The 19,717-nt window shown below is 33.1% G+C and overlaps 2 protein-coding genes across 2 annotated transcripts; one reads left to right on the forward strand and one right to left on the reverse strand.

Annotated features, from left to right (window-relative positions):
- The first annotated feature begins 9,942 nt into the window (after positions 1-9,942).
- On the forward strand, positions 9,943-11,294 carry LOC126802884 (transcription factor LAF1-like). Its single transcript, XM_050530592.1, has 3 exons — positions 9,943-10,112; positions 10,478-10,607; positions 10,694-11,294. The coding sequence occupies exons 1-3, from the start codon at positions 9,971-9,973 to the stop codon at positions 11,292-11,294; spliced, it is 873 nt and encodes a 290-aa protein (XP_050386549.1). The 5' UTR covers positions 9,943-9,970.
- A 6,350-nt stretch (positions 11,295-17,644) lies between these two features.
- LOC126802524 (remorin-like) lies at positions 17,645-19,532 on the reverse strand. Its single transcript, XM_050530160.1, has 5 exons — positions 19,073-19,532; positions 18,512-18,559; positions 18,283-18,370; positions 18,080-18,161; positions 17,645-17,975 (listed from the first exon to the last, which is right to left on the reverse strand). Exons 1-5 carry the CDS (start codon positions 19,266-19,268, stop codon positions 17,781-17,783), a joined length of 609 nt encoding a protein of 202 aa, XP_050386117.1. The 5' UTR covers positions 19,269-19,532; the 3' UTR covers positions 17,645-17,780.
- Positions 19,533-19,717: the final 185 nt, after the last annotated feature.

Here is a 19,717-nt window from a genome sequence, read left to right on the forward strand (position 1 = left end):
TTGGAGGTGTGTCTTCAATAGTGAAACTCGATGGAGATGATGATAGTTTTGGGGTGGACGGCTTTGCTAATTTGTGAGGGAAATTTATGGTGGTGTTTTAGTAGAGTTTTGGCTCTTGAATGCTAATGAGAAGTGTTCTTATTTGAGAGATGAAGTCATATATATATAGAGGAAAGAATGAGGGTAGTTGCATCTTTCCTCATATTATAATACAATGATTTAATCCCTTAAATCATGCGATGTTTTGTTCTCTAAAACATGTCATACTTTAATCCCTAAAACATGTCATGTTTTATGTCTTTAATGATCATCTTTAATTGTTGCATGACTTGGCTCCATCTCTTTTTCTTTAATTATCTCTTCAATCAAATCTGAAAATAAGAAAATAAAATCATAAGTAAGAGATAATTAGTTTCAAAACCTAACAAGGATTCCTAGTCAAACTAGGACTCTAGACCAATTATGCGTTTTTAACTCATGTAAGCATAAAAATGCATCTAATACTGCACAAGACTCTTACTACGACTCAATGACTCAATAGTACAACAATAAGGGTTAAGCAAAGTACAAATTGAGATAAAAACATGTTAAGAACGTCGCACAAAGTGCTCATATCAGCTACGAGTTTTGATTCTATTATCTTTACATTTGTTTTTTGTGAGACCAACTTTGGGGCTAATGCTTTAGTTAATTTAGGTCATTCTAGCACTTATACTCTATGATGGAATGATATGATACTAATTGAGGCTTCTAGAGCTTTATTATTTGATCTTGTAAACTTTGGATGTCCTAGAGGCTTTTGCCTATAAGTTTCTTTTTCTATCGAAAAAAAAACCACAATTTTCTATTCATAATTGATCAATGTATGATGGCTCTAAAATGAGTCATAGCTTCAGTTGTTTGTTCTCATATTCCAAGTCATTATTTAAGATGGCCAATGAGCATATTGAGCTAAAAGCTAGTGAATGATCCAATCATTTGCTTGCTGTCATTTTGTTTTACACATAGAAGTTTCTAAAGAAGCACATGCCTCTGCATCAATCACTTTAAAAAAGACCAAACTCATGAAGCCAATATACCATGACCATCAATTTGTGACAAAAGTTGAATAAATAGTGGAAAAAAGACTACTTTTGCACTCCATCCATTTCAAAGACAGTCTGCTTTCTCCCCCTTGTATTCAATGGTAACCTGCCCTTTATTAAAAAAAAGACAATAGAAGTACAACGGTAACCGACCCTTTTTTGGTGAAAATCAAGACATTCTGCTTAAATTAAAGTACAAGATCAATAGAAGTTTTTTGAGGAAAATCATCAACGATTTTATAAACTAGGAATGCCAAAATAGCAAATACATACCCATCCGTTATCACTATGGATGGATAAGAGGTCATGAGAGAACTCATAGTTAGTACATAACATATGTCTATTCATTACAATATAACAACTCTGATTGGAAAAAGAATATGTCTATTCTACGAAATATAAAGATAGGCATGCACATAAAACTTAAAAAGAAGGAATACTTAAGGATAAGCTTAGACCCGAGCCCAAAGCGTGAGTCCAAGCATTTAAGTCCCGAAATAGAAAGTGATGGTTTTAAAAATTTCATCACTTTCTATAGATAGAAGTAGCCTGTATAGAGTACAGTTTCGGAATGCTCATTAACTATACATCATCAAGCATCCGGCAATTTCCCTACTGAATGGTAATATAACCATTTGGTTTTCCTCTAAAAGGTTTGGTAGGATTCAATACATATTGCTTGAGGCAAAATAATGGAGCAATTATAAAAAGAACACCTTAAACCTTAAAGGCTTAAACCCTTGAACTAGAGGTGGCAAACGGCCGGCCCGGTCTATTTTAAACGGGCCAAAACCGTACTCGTGCCTTGTTCGGATCGGTCCATTTATTTATCGTGTCGGGCTATTTGCTTAAATATTAAGCCCGGTCCGGTCCCCAGCCCAAGCCCATGTCAGGCCAAGAAACGGGCCGGCTCGGCCCATTAGCACTATATGACACAATTAAAATAAAAAATATTATGTACTTTGAATATTTGTTTTATATAACTATTTAGAGTAGTAAAATAAATAAAATACTACAACACATTTCATAATCTTATTTTTAAAACGTTACGTATCTCAAAATAATGACGTTTTATTCAGTATTTTGATAATATTTGTGAAATATTGTAGTTAAAATAATGAAATAATCAATAGATTTTAATTTAAGAATTAAAATATTCAAGTTTAATAATGATAATTGTTTAAATATTAATATAAATAATATAAAATTATGTGTTTAATAAGTCGGCCTATGAATTAATCGTGCTCGGGTCGTGCCGGGTTAAAAACGGGTTCGAGCCGTGCCGGACCCATGGGTCAAAATATCTCGGCCCGGTTCGATCCATTACAATAACGGGCTCGGGCCGTGCCTGGCCGATTTTTAACGTGCCAAGTCCAGGCCGAACTTGGGCTTTTGGGCCTATTTGCCATCTCTACCTTGAACTCTGATGATGGAGAATGTGACATCCCGCCTCAAAATTAAAATTCATCAAAAGTAACTAAAATTGAAAGATTTCACCATAATTACCAATATCCTTCTCCAAAATCCATGAATCGAGAATCGAAGACCATATGAGTGTTGACTTTTAGGACATGCTAAACGTTGTTGGTTCGCAGTCAAGCTATCAGTGGAATTGAAGACTACCGTCGGTTAGTCGAGCAAGGAAATGGGTCGAGAGAGAGAGAGAGAGAGAGCCTCAATGATCTGAGTTCTGGTTCCTCTCCCTTCTTCCCTAACTCCACCATTTCTTTCTTTTGCGCTTTTTTTTCTTTTTATTTGTTTCCTTCTAGTCGGTTCCTTGCACAACACTAACATATGTGGACATTGATAGTACAACCACGTAGAGTCCACCCTTATCCCTAATAATTGTGATAATTCTCGTTAATGTTATCTCCCTCATTTCATCTGTGTATATACATGTACCTTCTCTTTTCGATATTTCTAGGCTTACATATATATTGCTAACCTATCCTCTTTAAATTTACAGAGTATTACAGAGACTATGCTGCATATACATATATAACCAAGATGACATCTTCAACTCATGCATTGAGTTTGACTAACAAGAAAAGGACAAAAGCTAAATCCAATATGAAGGGTTACAAACTTACAATACAAAAAATTGAAATGATAGGTTCATCAATGTGCTAGCTCATACTTGTTAATCATACTTTAGGATTAAGTCGCAAGGACACATGTTATTCTACATCAATAGCCCTATCTAGTCCAATATATTCTTGATGCAACCTCAAATTTCAATCAATGAGAACTAACATAATGTAGCCTCTAAAGTGTTCTTGCTCTTTTTATCTTGCACATTTCAATTCAATAAATTTTAATTCCTTTCAACTCTTGTGTTATGAGCAGTTAAATCAGTTGCAACTTGATGATCCACTACTTGAAATAACTTGAATAGTTACTCTTGAGACGAGTAGAGTTGATAAAGTGATATGAGGTTTATATCCAAAGTCAATTGATAATAGATGAAATGACTCAAACTCTTATAGACTCACAAGGTATGTCTCAATTCCCAATGTGAGATATATAATCTCAACATGCCCCCACACGTGTGGCGGATTTTCAAGCCATACATGTAGACAACATTTTAGGTGATGTGGAGTCTGTGTGGTCATTTGGGCTTCACATATAGACGTGAGTAACCTGCTCTAATACTATAATAAAGTGATCTAAGGTTAACATCCAAAACCAATTGGTAATAAATAAAGTGGCCCAAACTCTTACAAACTCACAGGTTAAGTCTCAATTTCTAATGTAGGATGTATAATCTCAACAAAAGTTTCTACGCGATTAAGCATGTATGATTCTGAAAGAGGAATCTTATAACCTTAACAAGGAGTAGTAGACCTTCCTAACTTTTTCTGAGAAATATATTTTAGGTCAATGGCGAGTAATTTCATCTTGTCTCAAAGAATATGCAGCGAATCAGGAGGCAAACCTGTAGGCCACTTATACATTAAAGTAACTTGCACCATTTGAGATACTCCTAATCATATCACAAATAACAGAAGAAAGAAACTAGCAAAAATGAACCAAATCAACCATTCCCAGTTCTAGAAACTAGATTAATCAACAGATCTATCCTAGTGTTTGTGAGTAGGAGGTTCTATGTTCAATTGTCTCTCAATTTTTTTCCAAATACTGATCACTGCAAGAATTATGATAGAAAGGAATTCTTGCAAAATAAGCAGAATAGAGATGATTTAAAAGGGAGAACATAATAAATGAACCTTCCGTCCAGAAAATAATAAATTTAACCAAAGGGAACCAATTATTTTCAGCTGTTGACAAATTTGGGGAGATGGGGTTGGCAAAACGATATGATTTTAATTTGTGCTTCTCCATGGAAAGCTTGTTACATTTTTTCTTTGTTATATCAGAACCATATTTCTATCTCTATTTAAAATGTAAAAGTACAACCAGTCCAGCAGTTTTAGAATGAGTTCATTGGCCATGTTCTTCTCCGTCTTACAAAATGAATGAATTGAAATGGTCATCTATATACACTCTCCAATCAAAACATAATCAGTAGCTCATTGGTTCATCTGATGACAACTTGCAATTTGACAAGAGATATTCTGAAATAATCCAACAGATAAAATACTGTCCGCCTTATATCTTTGTCCATTTGTCCCTTTTGGCATTTCTTTATAACACTATCTATACCAATCAATCAATATTACAATCTTTGAAATCAATTTCAACATGAATCCAATGCCGTTAATCAGTGATCCCCTAATCCCAAGTTTCATTTTCAACTGATCGAAAGAAAATGTCGGTAGGTTAGAGAGGCCATTAAAAATAGTTTCCAAATGACATATTAGTTTAATGTATAGGGTTTAGGGTTCCCCAAGATCATTATAAGCTTGCATATTAGCCAGCACAAACAGTTTTCCTCTAAGTTTAGGGTGGTGGTGGCTCCTCATTAGGGTTGAAGTTGGTTCATCTTAAGACAGCACCAAGCTGTGCCCCATGAAAGCTAGCTTAGCTGTGCGTCATCAGATAATCTTTCCACTACGGTTAAAATTACTTCCAGCTAAATAAGCACTAAACTTTTTGTGAATTCTCTTCAGGGAATATAACTAGCTAGCAAATTCCTGCAGATTCATCACTTTGATCTGTTAATGGGAAGTCAACTCTCTTCTTCATAACAGGGAAAAAAAACACTGAGTTGTGCTTCCTTTCTTCAATCTAAAGCATGTGTATCTGACATAAGTCTGTTTCCTTTGCTTCAAACAAGCTAGGAGAAAGGGTCTAACCTATACATGTGTAAAAACAGGTCTGTAAAGATTGGACATTGGATAATTAGCTCAGACGTGCTTGATTTTTATTTTTGTTTCTGTAAATCTGATTATAAGGAAAAATGGTTACTTAACACTTTGTAAATAGATGGCTAAAAACCAAAAATTGATCATCATCGTCCGAGTCAAACCCTACACAGATCTAAATTAGTATTGTCTCAGAGTTGGTAAAATGATCATTTAAAAAAAGCAGGGGCATACATTCATCTCAGATTTCTTGTTTGAACATTGATTTGTTTATGTAATTGATTTAGAATGCAGCTTCAAGCAGAGATGGTACTAACCAGTTCATTCTAAATTGATGCAAATACAGTGATACACAAGTGGTAACATATAAAACCTACTGGATCCTAAACAATGAGAGCAAAGAACAACGTGTAAACCAACATTTCTGTCAAGTTAATACCTTAATTTTATACACACATTAGGTATATATTTAAATAATCATTGTGGGTGCGTTTGCAATCTTCTATAACAATGACTTTCTAAAAACCATGAACTCCGCTTATCTCATGTTGGAATATGAAAATACAACCCCAGCATAATATATACTAGTCTTCATGCACCCAGCGCATGCAAAAGGACCACGCTCATGCGAATGAAATAATGACTCTCACGTACGCGTACAATTAGCTTCAATGTCACAACCATTACGTGTTAGTCCATCACTTTCATTACAATTGAAAACTTATATTGTCTATATTGTTTATTTACTCGTTTAGCTTTGCGGCTCTAGCCGTCTAGCGCATCCGAATTGTATTATTTTCAAGTAGCACTTTGTGATTACTCCCATGCACACTACAGATAAACAGATTCAACCTGCGTGAGAATCAAGATGTCATAAATTGAGAAGCAGCTTTCCAATCATAGCTTAAAGATAAACATACAATTACCTACATGATCATAGCTTTTCGATCATTTTTAAGTTATTAGTTTTACCTTGTACTTAGTATAAATTCAGACCAATTCATCTTATAAAACATCGTTCTGTAGTTGGTACTATTATGCTTCAATAAAGTTTGTTTGGAACGTATAAAGAAAGGAGAAAGAGAACTAATACTATATTGAAGAAACACTTGCAGCAATATATACAAAGCACTTGCATAGTTGCAACAATATATACATGCATTGGTAAACGTCGCAAAACCTGAAAATTAGTAAACAAAGAAACCCTTTGTAAGTTGAATCTGAACTGCAATTTAATGATCAGTTAGTTGAAGCCTTAAGTACTCATTCCCTCTATTAACAGATTGGATACCTAGCAAAAAAAATCATAAAAAATGAAGGAAATTGGAATGGTTAGGAACATGAATTCATGAAAGAGAAAAGAAAAATCGAACATCAATAGAATACCCGAATTAATAAAAAAACTAAATTACCCAATATAATTAGCTAGTCCTACCTTGGTGAATCTGCAATCACCGATTAATTTTTCCTCTATCTAGAATTGTTTTGCTATGCTTCTCTTTCAATGTGCTTTGCTCCTGCTAAATGAACTGTAAAGTGAGAGAAAGATATATATAGTGATGAAGCCATATTGGTTCGATCACCTCCCACGTTCTCTTCAAATTGGAAATTGTTCGATTGTGCACCCAGACAGTTGTTCTATTCTTGGAGAGATCGTGTGCTGAGTGTTGATTGACTACAGAAAATTCTTTTTCCTTCGCCAATCATATTTTCCTCATTTATGTTAATTTACATTGCTACCCTTCTGATATCTTTTTAATCCATTTTAGATTTTGCCAGTTCCATGAGTTTTTTAGGCAAATTCATTTATTGGTGAAGCTATTGACACCAAATGAAGGGAAGCAAATTTGCCGACCACTATTTTTATGCCCACCATTTTAAATTTATGACATGTGTCTTTTCCCAACTCATAGTTAGATAATAATTGAGTAATTTGACATATGTCATGAGTTTAAAATGGTGGTCGGCAAATTTGTTTCCCCAAATAAAGGCATCCAATTATAGTAGTAGAGATATGTTATATGCTTCTTTGAAATAAATAAAAACCAAGAAAAAAGGTTCACGGGGAAATTTAATATACAGTCTAACATCGATAAATGAATATTTGATAAATTAATAATCTCGCTTAAGTAATAATTTGTTCCGGTCTTGACTTGGGACCAATATATATTACTAAGAACCTCACTAAATGCATAAGATAATAATTTTTTTGAAATCTTTTTAGGTCTCATCAAATATATAAAGTAATAATTAATTTAATAAAATTTTAAAAAAATAGTTAAAATAATTAATAATTGATCAATTATATAAAATAAATAATAAATAAAATTCATAATACAAATTAAGGAATTTAATTATTTAAACTTATCATTTTAAAGTTACTTTTAGGCATGAAATTATACCAAATTTGGAAAGTGAGACTAAACTCTCTATAAAATAACAACAAAACTCTCTTTAAAATAATAATTTATTAATTTATCGATAAATAAATAATTCATTTATTGATAATATAATAATCTCACTAAAGTAATAATTTCATCCGGTCCCAACATTATTTATTTATAGAGGTATGGTTTTACTATAGACCCAATTTCAAGAAGAGATTTTCGATTAAACTCATCTTTTTTTTTCATTTCAATTTACATCCAAAAGTTACCATGTATGATTAACAATAAAACATTTATTCTCTCAATATTACAAAAGTTGCCACTGAAGTCAAATTTATAACCTACATAATTTACTAATAATTAACTTTATGTATTCCATAAACTAAAATTATTACATTAATATTTATTTTAATTAAATAATAATAATTCTTAGCCTTAATGCCATTATTAATTGTGCGAAAGTCATGTAATCTATATTTGGAAACCAAAGTTAAATGAGATGTTTCTTCTATGCATTTCTTTTGTGTTTAAAAATCTTTCTATCATATAGGTATATTATTTAATTAGTCTTATTATATATGTAAGTTATTAATTCTACCATATAGGTATATTACTTAATTAGTCCTACTATATAGATTTAATTTTACCTTATTTTTGAAAATAAGTTGTTTTAAGTTCGTAAAAGACTTTTGTTATCTATACAGGTATGTTATGTTTTACTATATAAAATTGGTAAGTTATCTATATTTTACTATAGGTAAGTTACATATTTCTACTATATAGGTAAGTTATCTATTCAAAAGGTAAATCTATTCCTTTGGGTTTTTCTCAATAACTTGTCAAAAGGTATATTGGTTTAGATACATCACATATTTGTGTGATTTATTAGTGCTCTATACTATTTGTTTAAAAGATGACAGTATATATACCTAAATATTAGACAAAGAAATTTAAGAACAAGATATGTACCTTATGATAAGAAACACAAAGTGTGAACATGCTCATAGTATCAAGGACATGTTTTGTATCATTCAAAATCTTTCCTCAACTATCACTTAGAGAAATGGCAAGAAGTATGGCTGTTAATGGGTCGTGTTAGGTTGGGTCCGTGTCGGGTCAATGTGTCTGGCATGTCATAAAATGTAAACCCAAACTCAACCCATTTAATAATCGTATCAAAAATTTAAACTCAAATTCAACCTATTTATTAAACGGGTTACCCGTTTCCAACCCGTTTAACCCATTTAATAAATATATCATATCGTTTTAGATAAGATAATCAATTGAAGCAAATAAAAAAATTCAATGTATTACCCAAAATTCTAGTTCAAAATGAAAAAAGACTTACTAAACCCTTATATACATATAATTTACAATTTTAAATAGCTTACATACACATATTTTATATAGAATTGAATTCGACTCTTTTATTAAGCGTGTCATTTGGGTTCATTTCATGTTAGTGGGTTAACCCCTCGTTGACCCATTTATTAAATTGGTCATGGCGGGTTGACCTGCCGCTGACTCGTTTTTTAATCGTACAGTTCAACTCGTTTTATTTCGTGCGAGTTTCGAGTCGTGTTATCGCGTCGTGTCGGAATTGACAACCCTGGCGAGAAGTACCATATGCATAGTTGCCCTCATCATTTCTTCAAAGTATATCTCTCCATCTTCATATCAAATTTTCTTAATTTTTCTTGTGCAACAATATTGGAAAGAATATACCTACTAAAGAGATCAAGAACTACAAACTTTTGTTACAAATGAAATATATACACACACAGATGCTCAAGTCACCAAGTTAAGATAAATTAATAGATGAAATAGAGTTAATAAGATTTAAGTTTAGTTAAAAATTTCAAATTCATGCTAAGTTTTAACTTTCTATGTGTCAAAAGGTCAAATTAAACTTGGTAAAATATTAATTACAAACATGTAGTCTATATGGATGGTTTAAAATATGAATTGGGTGTAAATTAAAAGTGTGTGTTTATCTTAAAAGGGATCTCCTATTTTGGAGTTTTCTCTAATTTTCTCAAGGTTCATGCTTTGTTAATTCTTTTATGGAGCATTTTTCAACTAATCATTGCTTATATAAGTAGCAGAGCTTTTGAGGTCATCTGTTCATTGCTCCTCGTTCATAAAGAAGCTCAGTACGTTCTGAAAAACCTATTTCTGTTTCTCCCACGTACAATTCAGATAAGGCCAAAGCTTGTGCCAGTCGAAAATCAGAATGGAATGCAAGTCATCAGATATTCCTAAGCCAAAGCCAAAGGACAGAAAGGGATTATGGTCACCTGAAGAAGACCAACAGCTGAGAAACTACATTCTCAAACATGGTCATGGCTGCTGGAGTTCTGTTCCCATAAACGCCGGTGAGTTCTTCTTTTACTGCCTGCTAAAATGTGCATAGTATTTCAATGATTGTGTCGTAGTAATGGGATCAATCTCCTATCTTGTTACTGATTGCTATGGTTCATATTAGAAATCAACAAACTTTTTTATTCATCCATTAGTCTTTTGGAATTAGTAAGAAGGTTTTTTGAGTCAACAACAATAGAGTAGTTGTGGTAAACCCTGAGGTAGATATCCAAGTATAAGGGACTGATGGTGGCTTTTCTTTATAATTGGTTCTACATCTCAATTCCTCCTCCATTTTAACTTTTTATACCTAGTAAATTAAAGTGTGCGCACGCGCGTACGTGTATATACACAAGATGATATACAAACTTCACTACAGGTTTGCAAAGGAATGGAAAGAGCTGCAGATTAAGGTGGATCAATTACTTAAGGCCAGGGTTAAAGAGAGGGAGATTCAGTAAACAAGAGGAGGAGAAAATCCTCACCCTTCATCATATGCTAGGCAACAAGTAAGCATCTAATTATTACTTTTTACATTGTAAAATAGATAGGAGTGACTGTTGGATTATTAATTTTCTGGGTCAATGATGGTTAGGTGGTCTCAGATCGCACAACATTTGCCTGGAAGGACAGACAATGAGATAAAAAACTTATGGCATTCCTATTTGAAGAAGAAAGTAGCCAAAGCTGGTGAACATCAAGATCAAATGGAACTTGCTCAAAGCAAATCTCAGTACACAAGTACTTCAAGCTCTGATCATAACTACTTAGATCAGCCTTCACCATTTTCCGAAAAACTCTCAAGCACCCAAATTCCAAGTTACAATGAATCACCAACTTTAATTCCACAGATTGATCAAAAAAGTCAAAGACCAAGCCCCTTGCAAAAGATTTTGTTTGCTGAGTGGCTTTCACTAGATCATGTTCAAGGGAACAGCATAGGAAACAATATTGGCATTGATCAACATAACTATAATCCTCGAGCAGATCATGGTCTTGGACACAGTTATTCATTCAATAATGAAGCAACCTTTGGCAGTAGTGTCTTCCATCCTGGTCCGTCTACGCATGACATAATGAACTCACAATATAGATATGATCCTCAGGATCTTCTAGGAACTGAGTTTGTTGATTTTATATCTGGGGGTGATATATGCAGTGACTTTTCCTTCCATAATGATGTGATGTATATATAATGGGGTGAAAACGTAACCTCTAATTATGTTTCCTTATATAATAGTAAGATACTAAGATTGGAGTTTCTATTCATACCTTAAAAAATGGTATTTGGATCTTCTCACTTAGTAGACATCCATTTTACTTTTACAAATACTTCAAATGTTATTTCGACCTCTCTACTTTTCTGAAATTGCTCATAATTAATATATCATTATTGAATATCAAATCAATATACTATCCATTAATATCTTTGTAATTCTACTTTTATTCAATTATTATAAATAACTCAAAAAATTCTTAATAATTACATAATCCATATTCTCAAATTAAATTTCTCTTTCACTCCTAAATTCATAATTAATAATATTGTTCTTTTTTTTTTCATTGATTGATTTGGAACTCACCAAATAGTCTAATCAACATGAAAAATTATAACATCTATTGAACAGTTTTTTCTCTCAGATGCTAACCAAAGTTTATCAAAAATTCTATGTAGTTTTTCAATTAATATATGAAGATTAATAATATTATTTTATTGTATTTTTAACAATAAAAAATGAAAGTAATTAAATCATCTTATTCAATTTATTATTCCGAATTGGAGTTTTCTTGAAATAAAATACATAATTAAAGGATTGACGAAAAAAGAAAAAAAATCATTTATATTCGCTAGTTTAAAATAGATAGGTTACAAATTCTCTTGTTTTTTTTCACTCTTATATGCCTTTTTAGAATTTCACATGCATTGAAAAATTCAAAACAAACTTGAAAAATAGGGAGGTCTAATTAAGTGTTATTTTGGGATTATGAATAAAAGCTCCCTACTAAAATTAGAGTGATTGAATGGTGCTTATTTTCAAATAAGAATTTTCTGTGCATAGACATTATACATTTATACATAGTATCATTCACACTATTTGTTTCAACTCCTTGAATTTTTTTTTCCAATAGCTTCTTTCTTAGTTAGCTGGTCTATATAATGAAATTGTCTATAGCTTGGCCACCAAATCACTCTTCTTTTACAAACCAAGCACCGGTTTAGCAGGTCTCACTGTCTCAGTATGAGTGGTGTAACTGTGTGAGGAAAAGCTCTATAGGGTCAATGAACCAAAATCATCCGATCCTTGATCTCCTAAATCTTTAAAGAAAATTAGTGTTAAACCCATTTTTCAAGCCCTCATTTAAGATTAGCCCACACCCAATTTTTTTTTAATATATACCCAAAAACCTTTTTCAACCTTCCTTATAGGATTTTATTGAATAATTAACATTTTTTATTTTTTTAGTTCAATTCACAGTTTTACCCTTCTAATTGAAAAATGAATTTTACTCCATAAATATAGTCGTCAGAATTTTTAAAATGCAATAAGCATGTAAAATTATAAACATTAATGTACATGTAAATTAAGGAAATAAATTAAGTCAAAAAAATTACATGAAAAGTCAAACGAAAAATTAGATTAATGTAATTTTTATTTTTGCGTTAATCTCATTGATTGAATGCATCAAAAACTCTCTCTACCTCCAAGCTCAGGAAACAAAAAATAAACATAGTGTTCTAGGAAAAATAGAATTTTTCTACTCATCTCAATGATAATCCCCTTTATTTAGGGGTTAGGATTACAATAGACCTATATAGTAATTACAATGATAATTAAGAATACATAATTGATGATTGACCCGTTACGCCGTTGATCGTAAAACGTCATTAACTCATTCTGTCATTTACTTTAATGAATGCACACTAACACTAATTGTGTTTTTTCTTCAACACTCCCCATTGTGCCGAGTTAAAGATAAAATGGTGCATAGAGTGTTGCCTCATTAAAAACCTTATCAAGTAACAAAAATCCAGTGGGAGAAAATAAAACCTTGGTCGAAGAGGAAAAAAGCACAACACACCTATTACATTTGAGAATAATATATATGTGCTAGATTCCCCCTGTTGTCTGCAACTCCCCTTGATCTTTACATTAATAATGAGAGCTTCGATAACTTTTGCATATTTAATTATATGTTTCATTTGGTACGTATTTCTTTACGTCAAATATGCAACAACGTAGATAATATTCACTCATCATGTCATTTTCTTTTTTCTTTATAGAGACTATAAACCTAAACCTTTAGGTATTGATATTGCGTGGACGCAAAGCTATACAACGAATGAGAGGTCGAGTCTTGCATATTGTGTTAAGTGCAGTAATGTGTCTTTGCATTTGTATATGGAATTTCATTTCCCAACACTTATCCGTCATCTTCCATTTAGACGAAATATATCTATTTTTAAAGACTTCGACTAATTTAGACGAAACGGATCTATTTTTAAATATTTCGACTAATCATGGGAGTTATAGATACCTCACCTTTAACCTTTAGAGTGTCTAAGACGATTGAGGATTAATCATCAACATTACAGTCCTCAAGATCTATATCGAGATTGTGTCTTTCCAAAGATCTTTTTCATCATCGACTTCAAATTTACAAAACATATCGACATCTCTTTAGTTCATTAAGAGTATGTAAATCCACTGAATTCGCAATGGCATAATTCATCTGATCCCTATTCCAAATCAAGTTTTTACTCTGTGAACGTTTTAATTCCTTTTGTAGTGCTTCGTGAGTTAGAGTCACTTCTTGGGTGGATGAAGTCGGTTCTAGGACTTCATGTATATCTCTTAATTTCGATTCCCATAGAGATATCTTATTTCACCATTCATATGTTGCATTTGTCAATTTTTCAGAAACTACTAAACTAATAAGGTAGTGGAGTGCAATGACATCAATATCTCTTTGTGGTACATTACAAATGAATATCTCCTCATAGTCAATTCTAGTGCGTTTGTGAGAGACCTTACGCCATAAGGTGAGTATAAACTCTTATTTCTCATTACACATCCTAACAAAAACATATGATAGGGTTTACACTTGTGGTGTCGGCTTCACCTGCCCAAATACATATCTCTTTGTTAGTGAACATTGGTTCATGCTGGACCGCTTCTTTCCATTAGGCCAAAATTACTACGTTGGTGTTTCTCAACGAAGCATGGTTCGATATCAAAACTCAATATCATACGTCCCCATGTGGTTTATATTAGTAGAGATCTCTATACTTTCAAGGATTTATTCTAACATCTGAAGTGTTCTCCAACGATAATCCAAGAAATTCTCATGAGGCGGATTTGAGATTATGGATCAATGGATCTGATTGGGCCAAAACTCGCTTTCTTCCTTCAATCGAGTATATATCGAACCTAAGGTGGTCTCCCCATTTTCCTTAGAGAGTCACGACCTATGACACCATTTATGTCACTTTATGGCGACGCAATGTCAAATTCCTTTTGGGTGGCATCATGTCTTTTTCTTAGGACATCAAACCTTACAATCATATTTATAGCTAATATATGTGATCTCATCACTTTGTGCAATAGTGGGGATCAAGATGAGACATAGTAGGAACAAATCACGACAATTCATGTCATTCCACTTTAACATTCTTTGTTCTTATCTCCTCCCCCTAACGATGAGAAGATTGTCTCATCAAAGTAATATTCTTCAAATCTAGCGGAAAAGAGATCGCTTGTCAAGATTGCAATATGGCGGACTATTTGGATGCTCGTCTCCAATAAGAACACTTATTCACATTAATTGGCTTCACCATTATGCGATGTGGTGTCACAATTTGACACGTAGATTAATGTAGTTGAGCTTAAATATTGTAGATCCGTGTCAATCCTGGCGAGATCAAGTATTTCGTTCAATCGATGTCATGGATTGTAATTCCTTTTACAATGATTATGTGATGGCCGGGCAGTAGTGAGTAAGAGGTTGTGTATGCAAAAATTATATTACCCTAAACATAAATATGAGTGCGCTACTACTATTAAGACTATTATTGTAGTCGTTTTTTCTTAAGACCAAAGTGAGTTTGTCACTAGCATATGCAGCATTAGTTTTAGTAGTGAATTGTGTGATGACACGTGACTAACGTGTCGACACATCAACCAACCAACATCATAAAGTATTTAAGGTGTCCGCAAGTTGGTTGAATTAATCCACATAATTTTCGTTGGATTAAATGTTTGAACATAATGAGAATACATGTATGTGTTGGTTTAACCAATTGTAGATAGAGTACGAGACCTATTAATGTAGCAGTCTAATGAAAACTCTAAATAGACATACACAAATTAAAAATATCAAGATACATTATGGTCACTTTGGAGGTTTGTGAAGTTACATCATCACAATAAAGATACACAATTAATTAATTTCCAAAAAATAAAAATTGGGATTGAAGACAAGAAATTGCAATGGTCATATTTTTCGATGCTTCGTGAAATTAATTTATCACATGAATAAGGTTGTCCATTTTCATACGATGCTCATAAAATTTCATCATCATGGCTATGTTAATTTCATATAACATGCTAAATAAAATAATTATAAAAATTATATAGATTTAGCATGTGTAACAAGTAGAGCATAATTTAACATGGTCAATTAATTTGCAAAACTTAGGCAATTATCGTACTCACAATACATGTCATAGACCATGTACAAATATAATGCTTAAAAAATGTAAATCATAGCATTCTGATATAAATACATGCTAAGCAATCAAATTTTGATAATAAACATAGCATATAACATGCACAATATTCATACAGTATTTTGCTCACATAACATATATAATTTCATTTATATGAATCAAATTTAATAAAAGCAGCAACTTTAGTTTAGATCTTACTTGCAAGTTTATTTAATAAACTGCATATTAAACGATTATTGATCTCATGATTTCATGTTCTTTTCACGTGTTTATTGATAAATCACATACAAAAATGACGACATATATATAATTAGCCACTTTTAAATCTATATATATTTAATTTAATTTACCATAAATAGTAAATCTTATTAGTGTAAAAAATTAATTTATAAATAGTAAACAAGGATTAACCGTTTGGTAAATTCAAGAGTTATCTTTAAATTTTGACTGACAGGGATAAATTCTGATTTACCATGGGTAATTTTTTTTCAAGGTCGGGTCGAGCAGATCCGGTCGGGGGTTACCGGGTCGAGGTTGCATTGTATCAGGTCTGACAACGGTCAAGCAAAACTACAGCTGCCGATCTGGGCTGGAACACGACCGTTTTAAAGCGTCGATCTGGGCAAAAGGCGGTCGGTGGCGATATGAGAAGCTCGGATTGGGGACAGTGTCAACGAACTTCGGTTCCATTCTGCCACCATGTCAACTATTTGGAATTGAGCAAGTGCTTCGTCGAGGGTCGACGATTTGGGCTTGAGGAGACAGCGACGAGGCACCGGGTTTCAATACCTGGATTGGGGACACGGAGGAGCATTAGAGATTGTTGTGCACGGAGGCTGCCGACGTCGACCTTTACTGTTCCGAGGAGAAGAAAAGTGCTCAGAGCAAATTTCTGGGTGCCTACAATATGGGTCGTTGATCCTGTTGATTTGGATCGCCAATCTATGTCAACTTGGATCATCGAGTGGCGCGTCGACTAGGTCGAGCACAACCACCGATTGATCATTAGCTAGCGGTGGCTGGAAAACAAATTAGGGTTCTATTTTTTTTAAATTTTTATGGGAAAATGGAAAACTCAGTTGTAGACAAAGTGCTGATAACGTGTTCTAGGAAAAATAAAATTGATATACTCATCTCATTGATAATCCACTTTATATAGGAGCCAAGATTACAATAGAAGTAAATGGTAATTACAATGATAATTAATAGTACATAATTGCTGATTGACCTGTTACGCCCGTTGACCGTAAACGTCATTAACTTGTTCCGTCATTTATTATAACGAATGCACACTAATTGTGTTTTTCCTTCAACACATAGTTTTATTTCTTGGACTTGTCTATTTTTCTATGTTTGATTTATTCTATATTTGTACGTGAGAGAATGAAAAGTTGTATACTTACAAAATATATACAAAACTCATTACCTACAAAACAGATGTCTACTCTGCATTACCTACAAAACAAATGTTTACTCTGCATATACTTATTAAACATATTAAACACCTCAAATGTGATTCTATTGTTCAGGAATAAAAACTATCTACCACCGCAATAGAAGCAACACTCAACACACACTCCATAGATTCAAGACTTCACATCCTTTATACCAACTAAACAGAACAAACTAAGCTAACCAAAAAAAAAACCTAAAAACACCACACAAAACAAAACATTAACCCAACAGTTCACTAAAGTACCTCATCAATGGCTAACAATTATGAATTCATTTATGTAGAATTAAGAACTTAATACAAACACAGGTACTTATCATAGTGCTCACAAAATAAAACCTGACACTGACGAAATCCCAGCCTTACATAAGAAATGATGAACACATCTACAAGTGAACAAACAAATGTAACTTAATCGAAAGAAATATACAAATAACTAATTCAATGTTCTTGTTCTTGTTGTCAAACAATTTGTGCACCTGAATTTAGTTCAATTTAGCTTCAAAAAATTCCAAGGAGCTTCTTAGGAGCTTTTCCGGTGGCACGGCATTTAGTAGCAGTTTCCTCTGCCTTGAGAAGATCTTCGGCACGCTTAGCTTCAATCACCGCCCTCTTTTCATCTGCAGCCTTGTGGATCAAAGCAATCTTGTTCTTCATCTGCTCCACATACTCTGCCTTCTTCTTCTCCAATTTTTCCTGCTCATTGTAAAAAAGATGTTTGAGCTAAAATGCTCGGACAGGAAATAATTGCCACAATAAGATTACAGGTCAGAACCGTCAGATGAAGCAAATATTTTTACCTCAATCTTTTTTAGCTCAGCCTCCACGTTTGCCTTCTTGGTGTTCTCCCATGACCCAACAACAGATAACTTCTTATGAGCTCTATTCACAAACATGGCAACAATACCATAGTTTTTCATTTCAATATAAACTATGCCAAAGAAGAATGATGACAAAGAATGTGTTCAACATGTAATTAGCCATTAACTCTGAAGAATCTTACTTGTTCTCTACTTTTGATTTTTCACTTTCTTCCCATGCATTGATAAGTGATATTTTCTTCTCTGTTTCAACTCTTGCAAGCACAGCTTCTGATGAAAAAGGAGAAGACGACGACGACATGATTAACAAGTTAATTAAACCTACGTATTATACAACTAGCTAGCATGCACGAAAACAATTAAGCAGGGATAATTAGAACCTGGAAATGAAATCAAGCAATCAAAACTCACCTCGATCCAAAACCTCCTTGCTTTTCTCTTCTGCTGGTTCACAAGGTTCTATAGGACCATCAAGAAAGTAATGCTTCTATCATACTTTGTCATATTAAGGGTTAACAAAGAATGAAAAATATGTAATGGGATTTTTAAAGTTCGAACTTTGCATCAAAGATTTCAAATTCAAATTATGCTCCACAAAAAAGTTCAAACATAAACATAAGGAACCAAAATTGTTATAAAAAAAAAAAGTAACCATAAAGCAAAATTGTAAGAAAAAAGTACAAAGGAGAATCATTCTTGTCATCTACCAATAATTGAACTTAAAAATCAGAAAAAAAACAAACTACAATATCATGCATTCAAATATGTTAGGATCCCATCAACTCGAGGCATGCATCAACTATCAAAAATACGAAGATTAATCAGAATCCTTGTGGAAGGAGAAAAAATTGTTCAAATCCAAGACTTCTTTCTTCACCAATAACCAAGCAGATAATCAAGTAAATCTTTAACAAAAATAAAAGCAAAACCAAAGTGAGAGGAGGATTAATTAAGCAAAAGAAGAATTTATACTCTCAACTATAGCAAGAGCCTTCGACTCATCTGCAGTCTCAGGCGCCTTCTCTTCTGATTTCTCCATGTACTCCTCTTTCGGAGCTTCGACAACTGCCGGCTTCTCTTCCGATGATGTTGCAGCCGTTGCCGGAGCTGGAGGAGGATCCGAGGGTGTTTCAGATTCTAGCTTCTTGGGTTCCTCTACCTCTGCCATGTTTGTAATTCAAGCTAGCTTTAGACGGAATTGAAGGATGAGAAAGAAACAACCTAGGAAGCTTTGAAAAGGGAATGAGTTGAGCTCACATGTACTGTAGTGTTGAGTAAGAAGGATATAGAAGCAAAAGCAACAGAGAGAGATCGATTGAGATTATGTACAGGTAACAATAGTTGGAGGAATGTAACAGGTTCTATGAAAACAAAACCCCATTAATAGCTGGACGAAAGCTACAAGTGGCCTATTATGAGTTGGCATACTTTTTAAGCAAGAAACAATATATGGAGTGTGATCAATTTTCCTATATAGAAAGCAAGTAGATTATACTTATCATACATCAGAAATTGTTGTTTCTAAAGTAATAGATGAGTATGTTGGCCAAAAGCAGAAGGAGTTGATGTGTATCAAGAAAACGAGAAGGGCTTGTACTGAAATAAGAAATATATGAC

Source organism: Argentina anserina, chromosome 7 (assembly GCF_933775445.1).
Source record: "Argentina anserina chromosome 7, drPotAnse1.1, whole genome shotgun sequence".
Taxonomy (NCBI): Eukaryota; Viridiplantae; Streptophyta; class Magnoliopsida; order Rosales; family Rosaceae; genus Argentina; species Argentina anserina.

What these genes read in the sequence shown, in the direction of transcription:
- LOC126802884 (XM_050530592.1), top strand. Translation starts at nt 9,971, where the DNA reads ATGGAATGCAAGTCATCAGATATTCCTAAGCCAAAGCCAAAGGACAGA. An exon ending in TTCTGTTCCCATAAACGCCG is followed by an intron (nt 10,113 to 10,477) that starts GTGAGTTCTTCT and finishes ACTTCACTACAG; the next exon opens with GTTTGCAAAGGAATGGAAAG. An exon ending in CATCATATGCTAGGCAACAA is followed by an intron (nt 10,608 to 10,693) that starts GTAAGCATCTAA and finishes AATGATGGTTAG; the next exon opens with GTGGTCTCAGATCGCACAAC.
- LOC126802524 (XM_050530160.1), bottom strand. Translation starts at nt 19,268, where the DNA reads ATGGCAGAGGTAGAGGAACCCAAGAAGCTAGAATCTGAAACACCCTCG. An exon ending in AAATCAAAAGTAGAGAACAA is followed by an intron (nt 18,162 to 18,282) that starts GTAAGATTCTTC and finishes GTTTGTGAATAG; the next exon opens with AGCTCATAAGAAGTTATCTG. An exon ending in CTGAGCTAAAAAAGATTGAG is followed by an intron (nt 17,976 to 18,079) that starts GTAAAAATATTT and finishes TACAATGAGCAG; the next exon opens with GAAAAATTGGAGAAGAAGAA.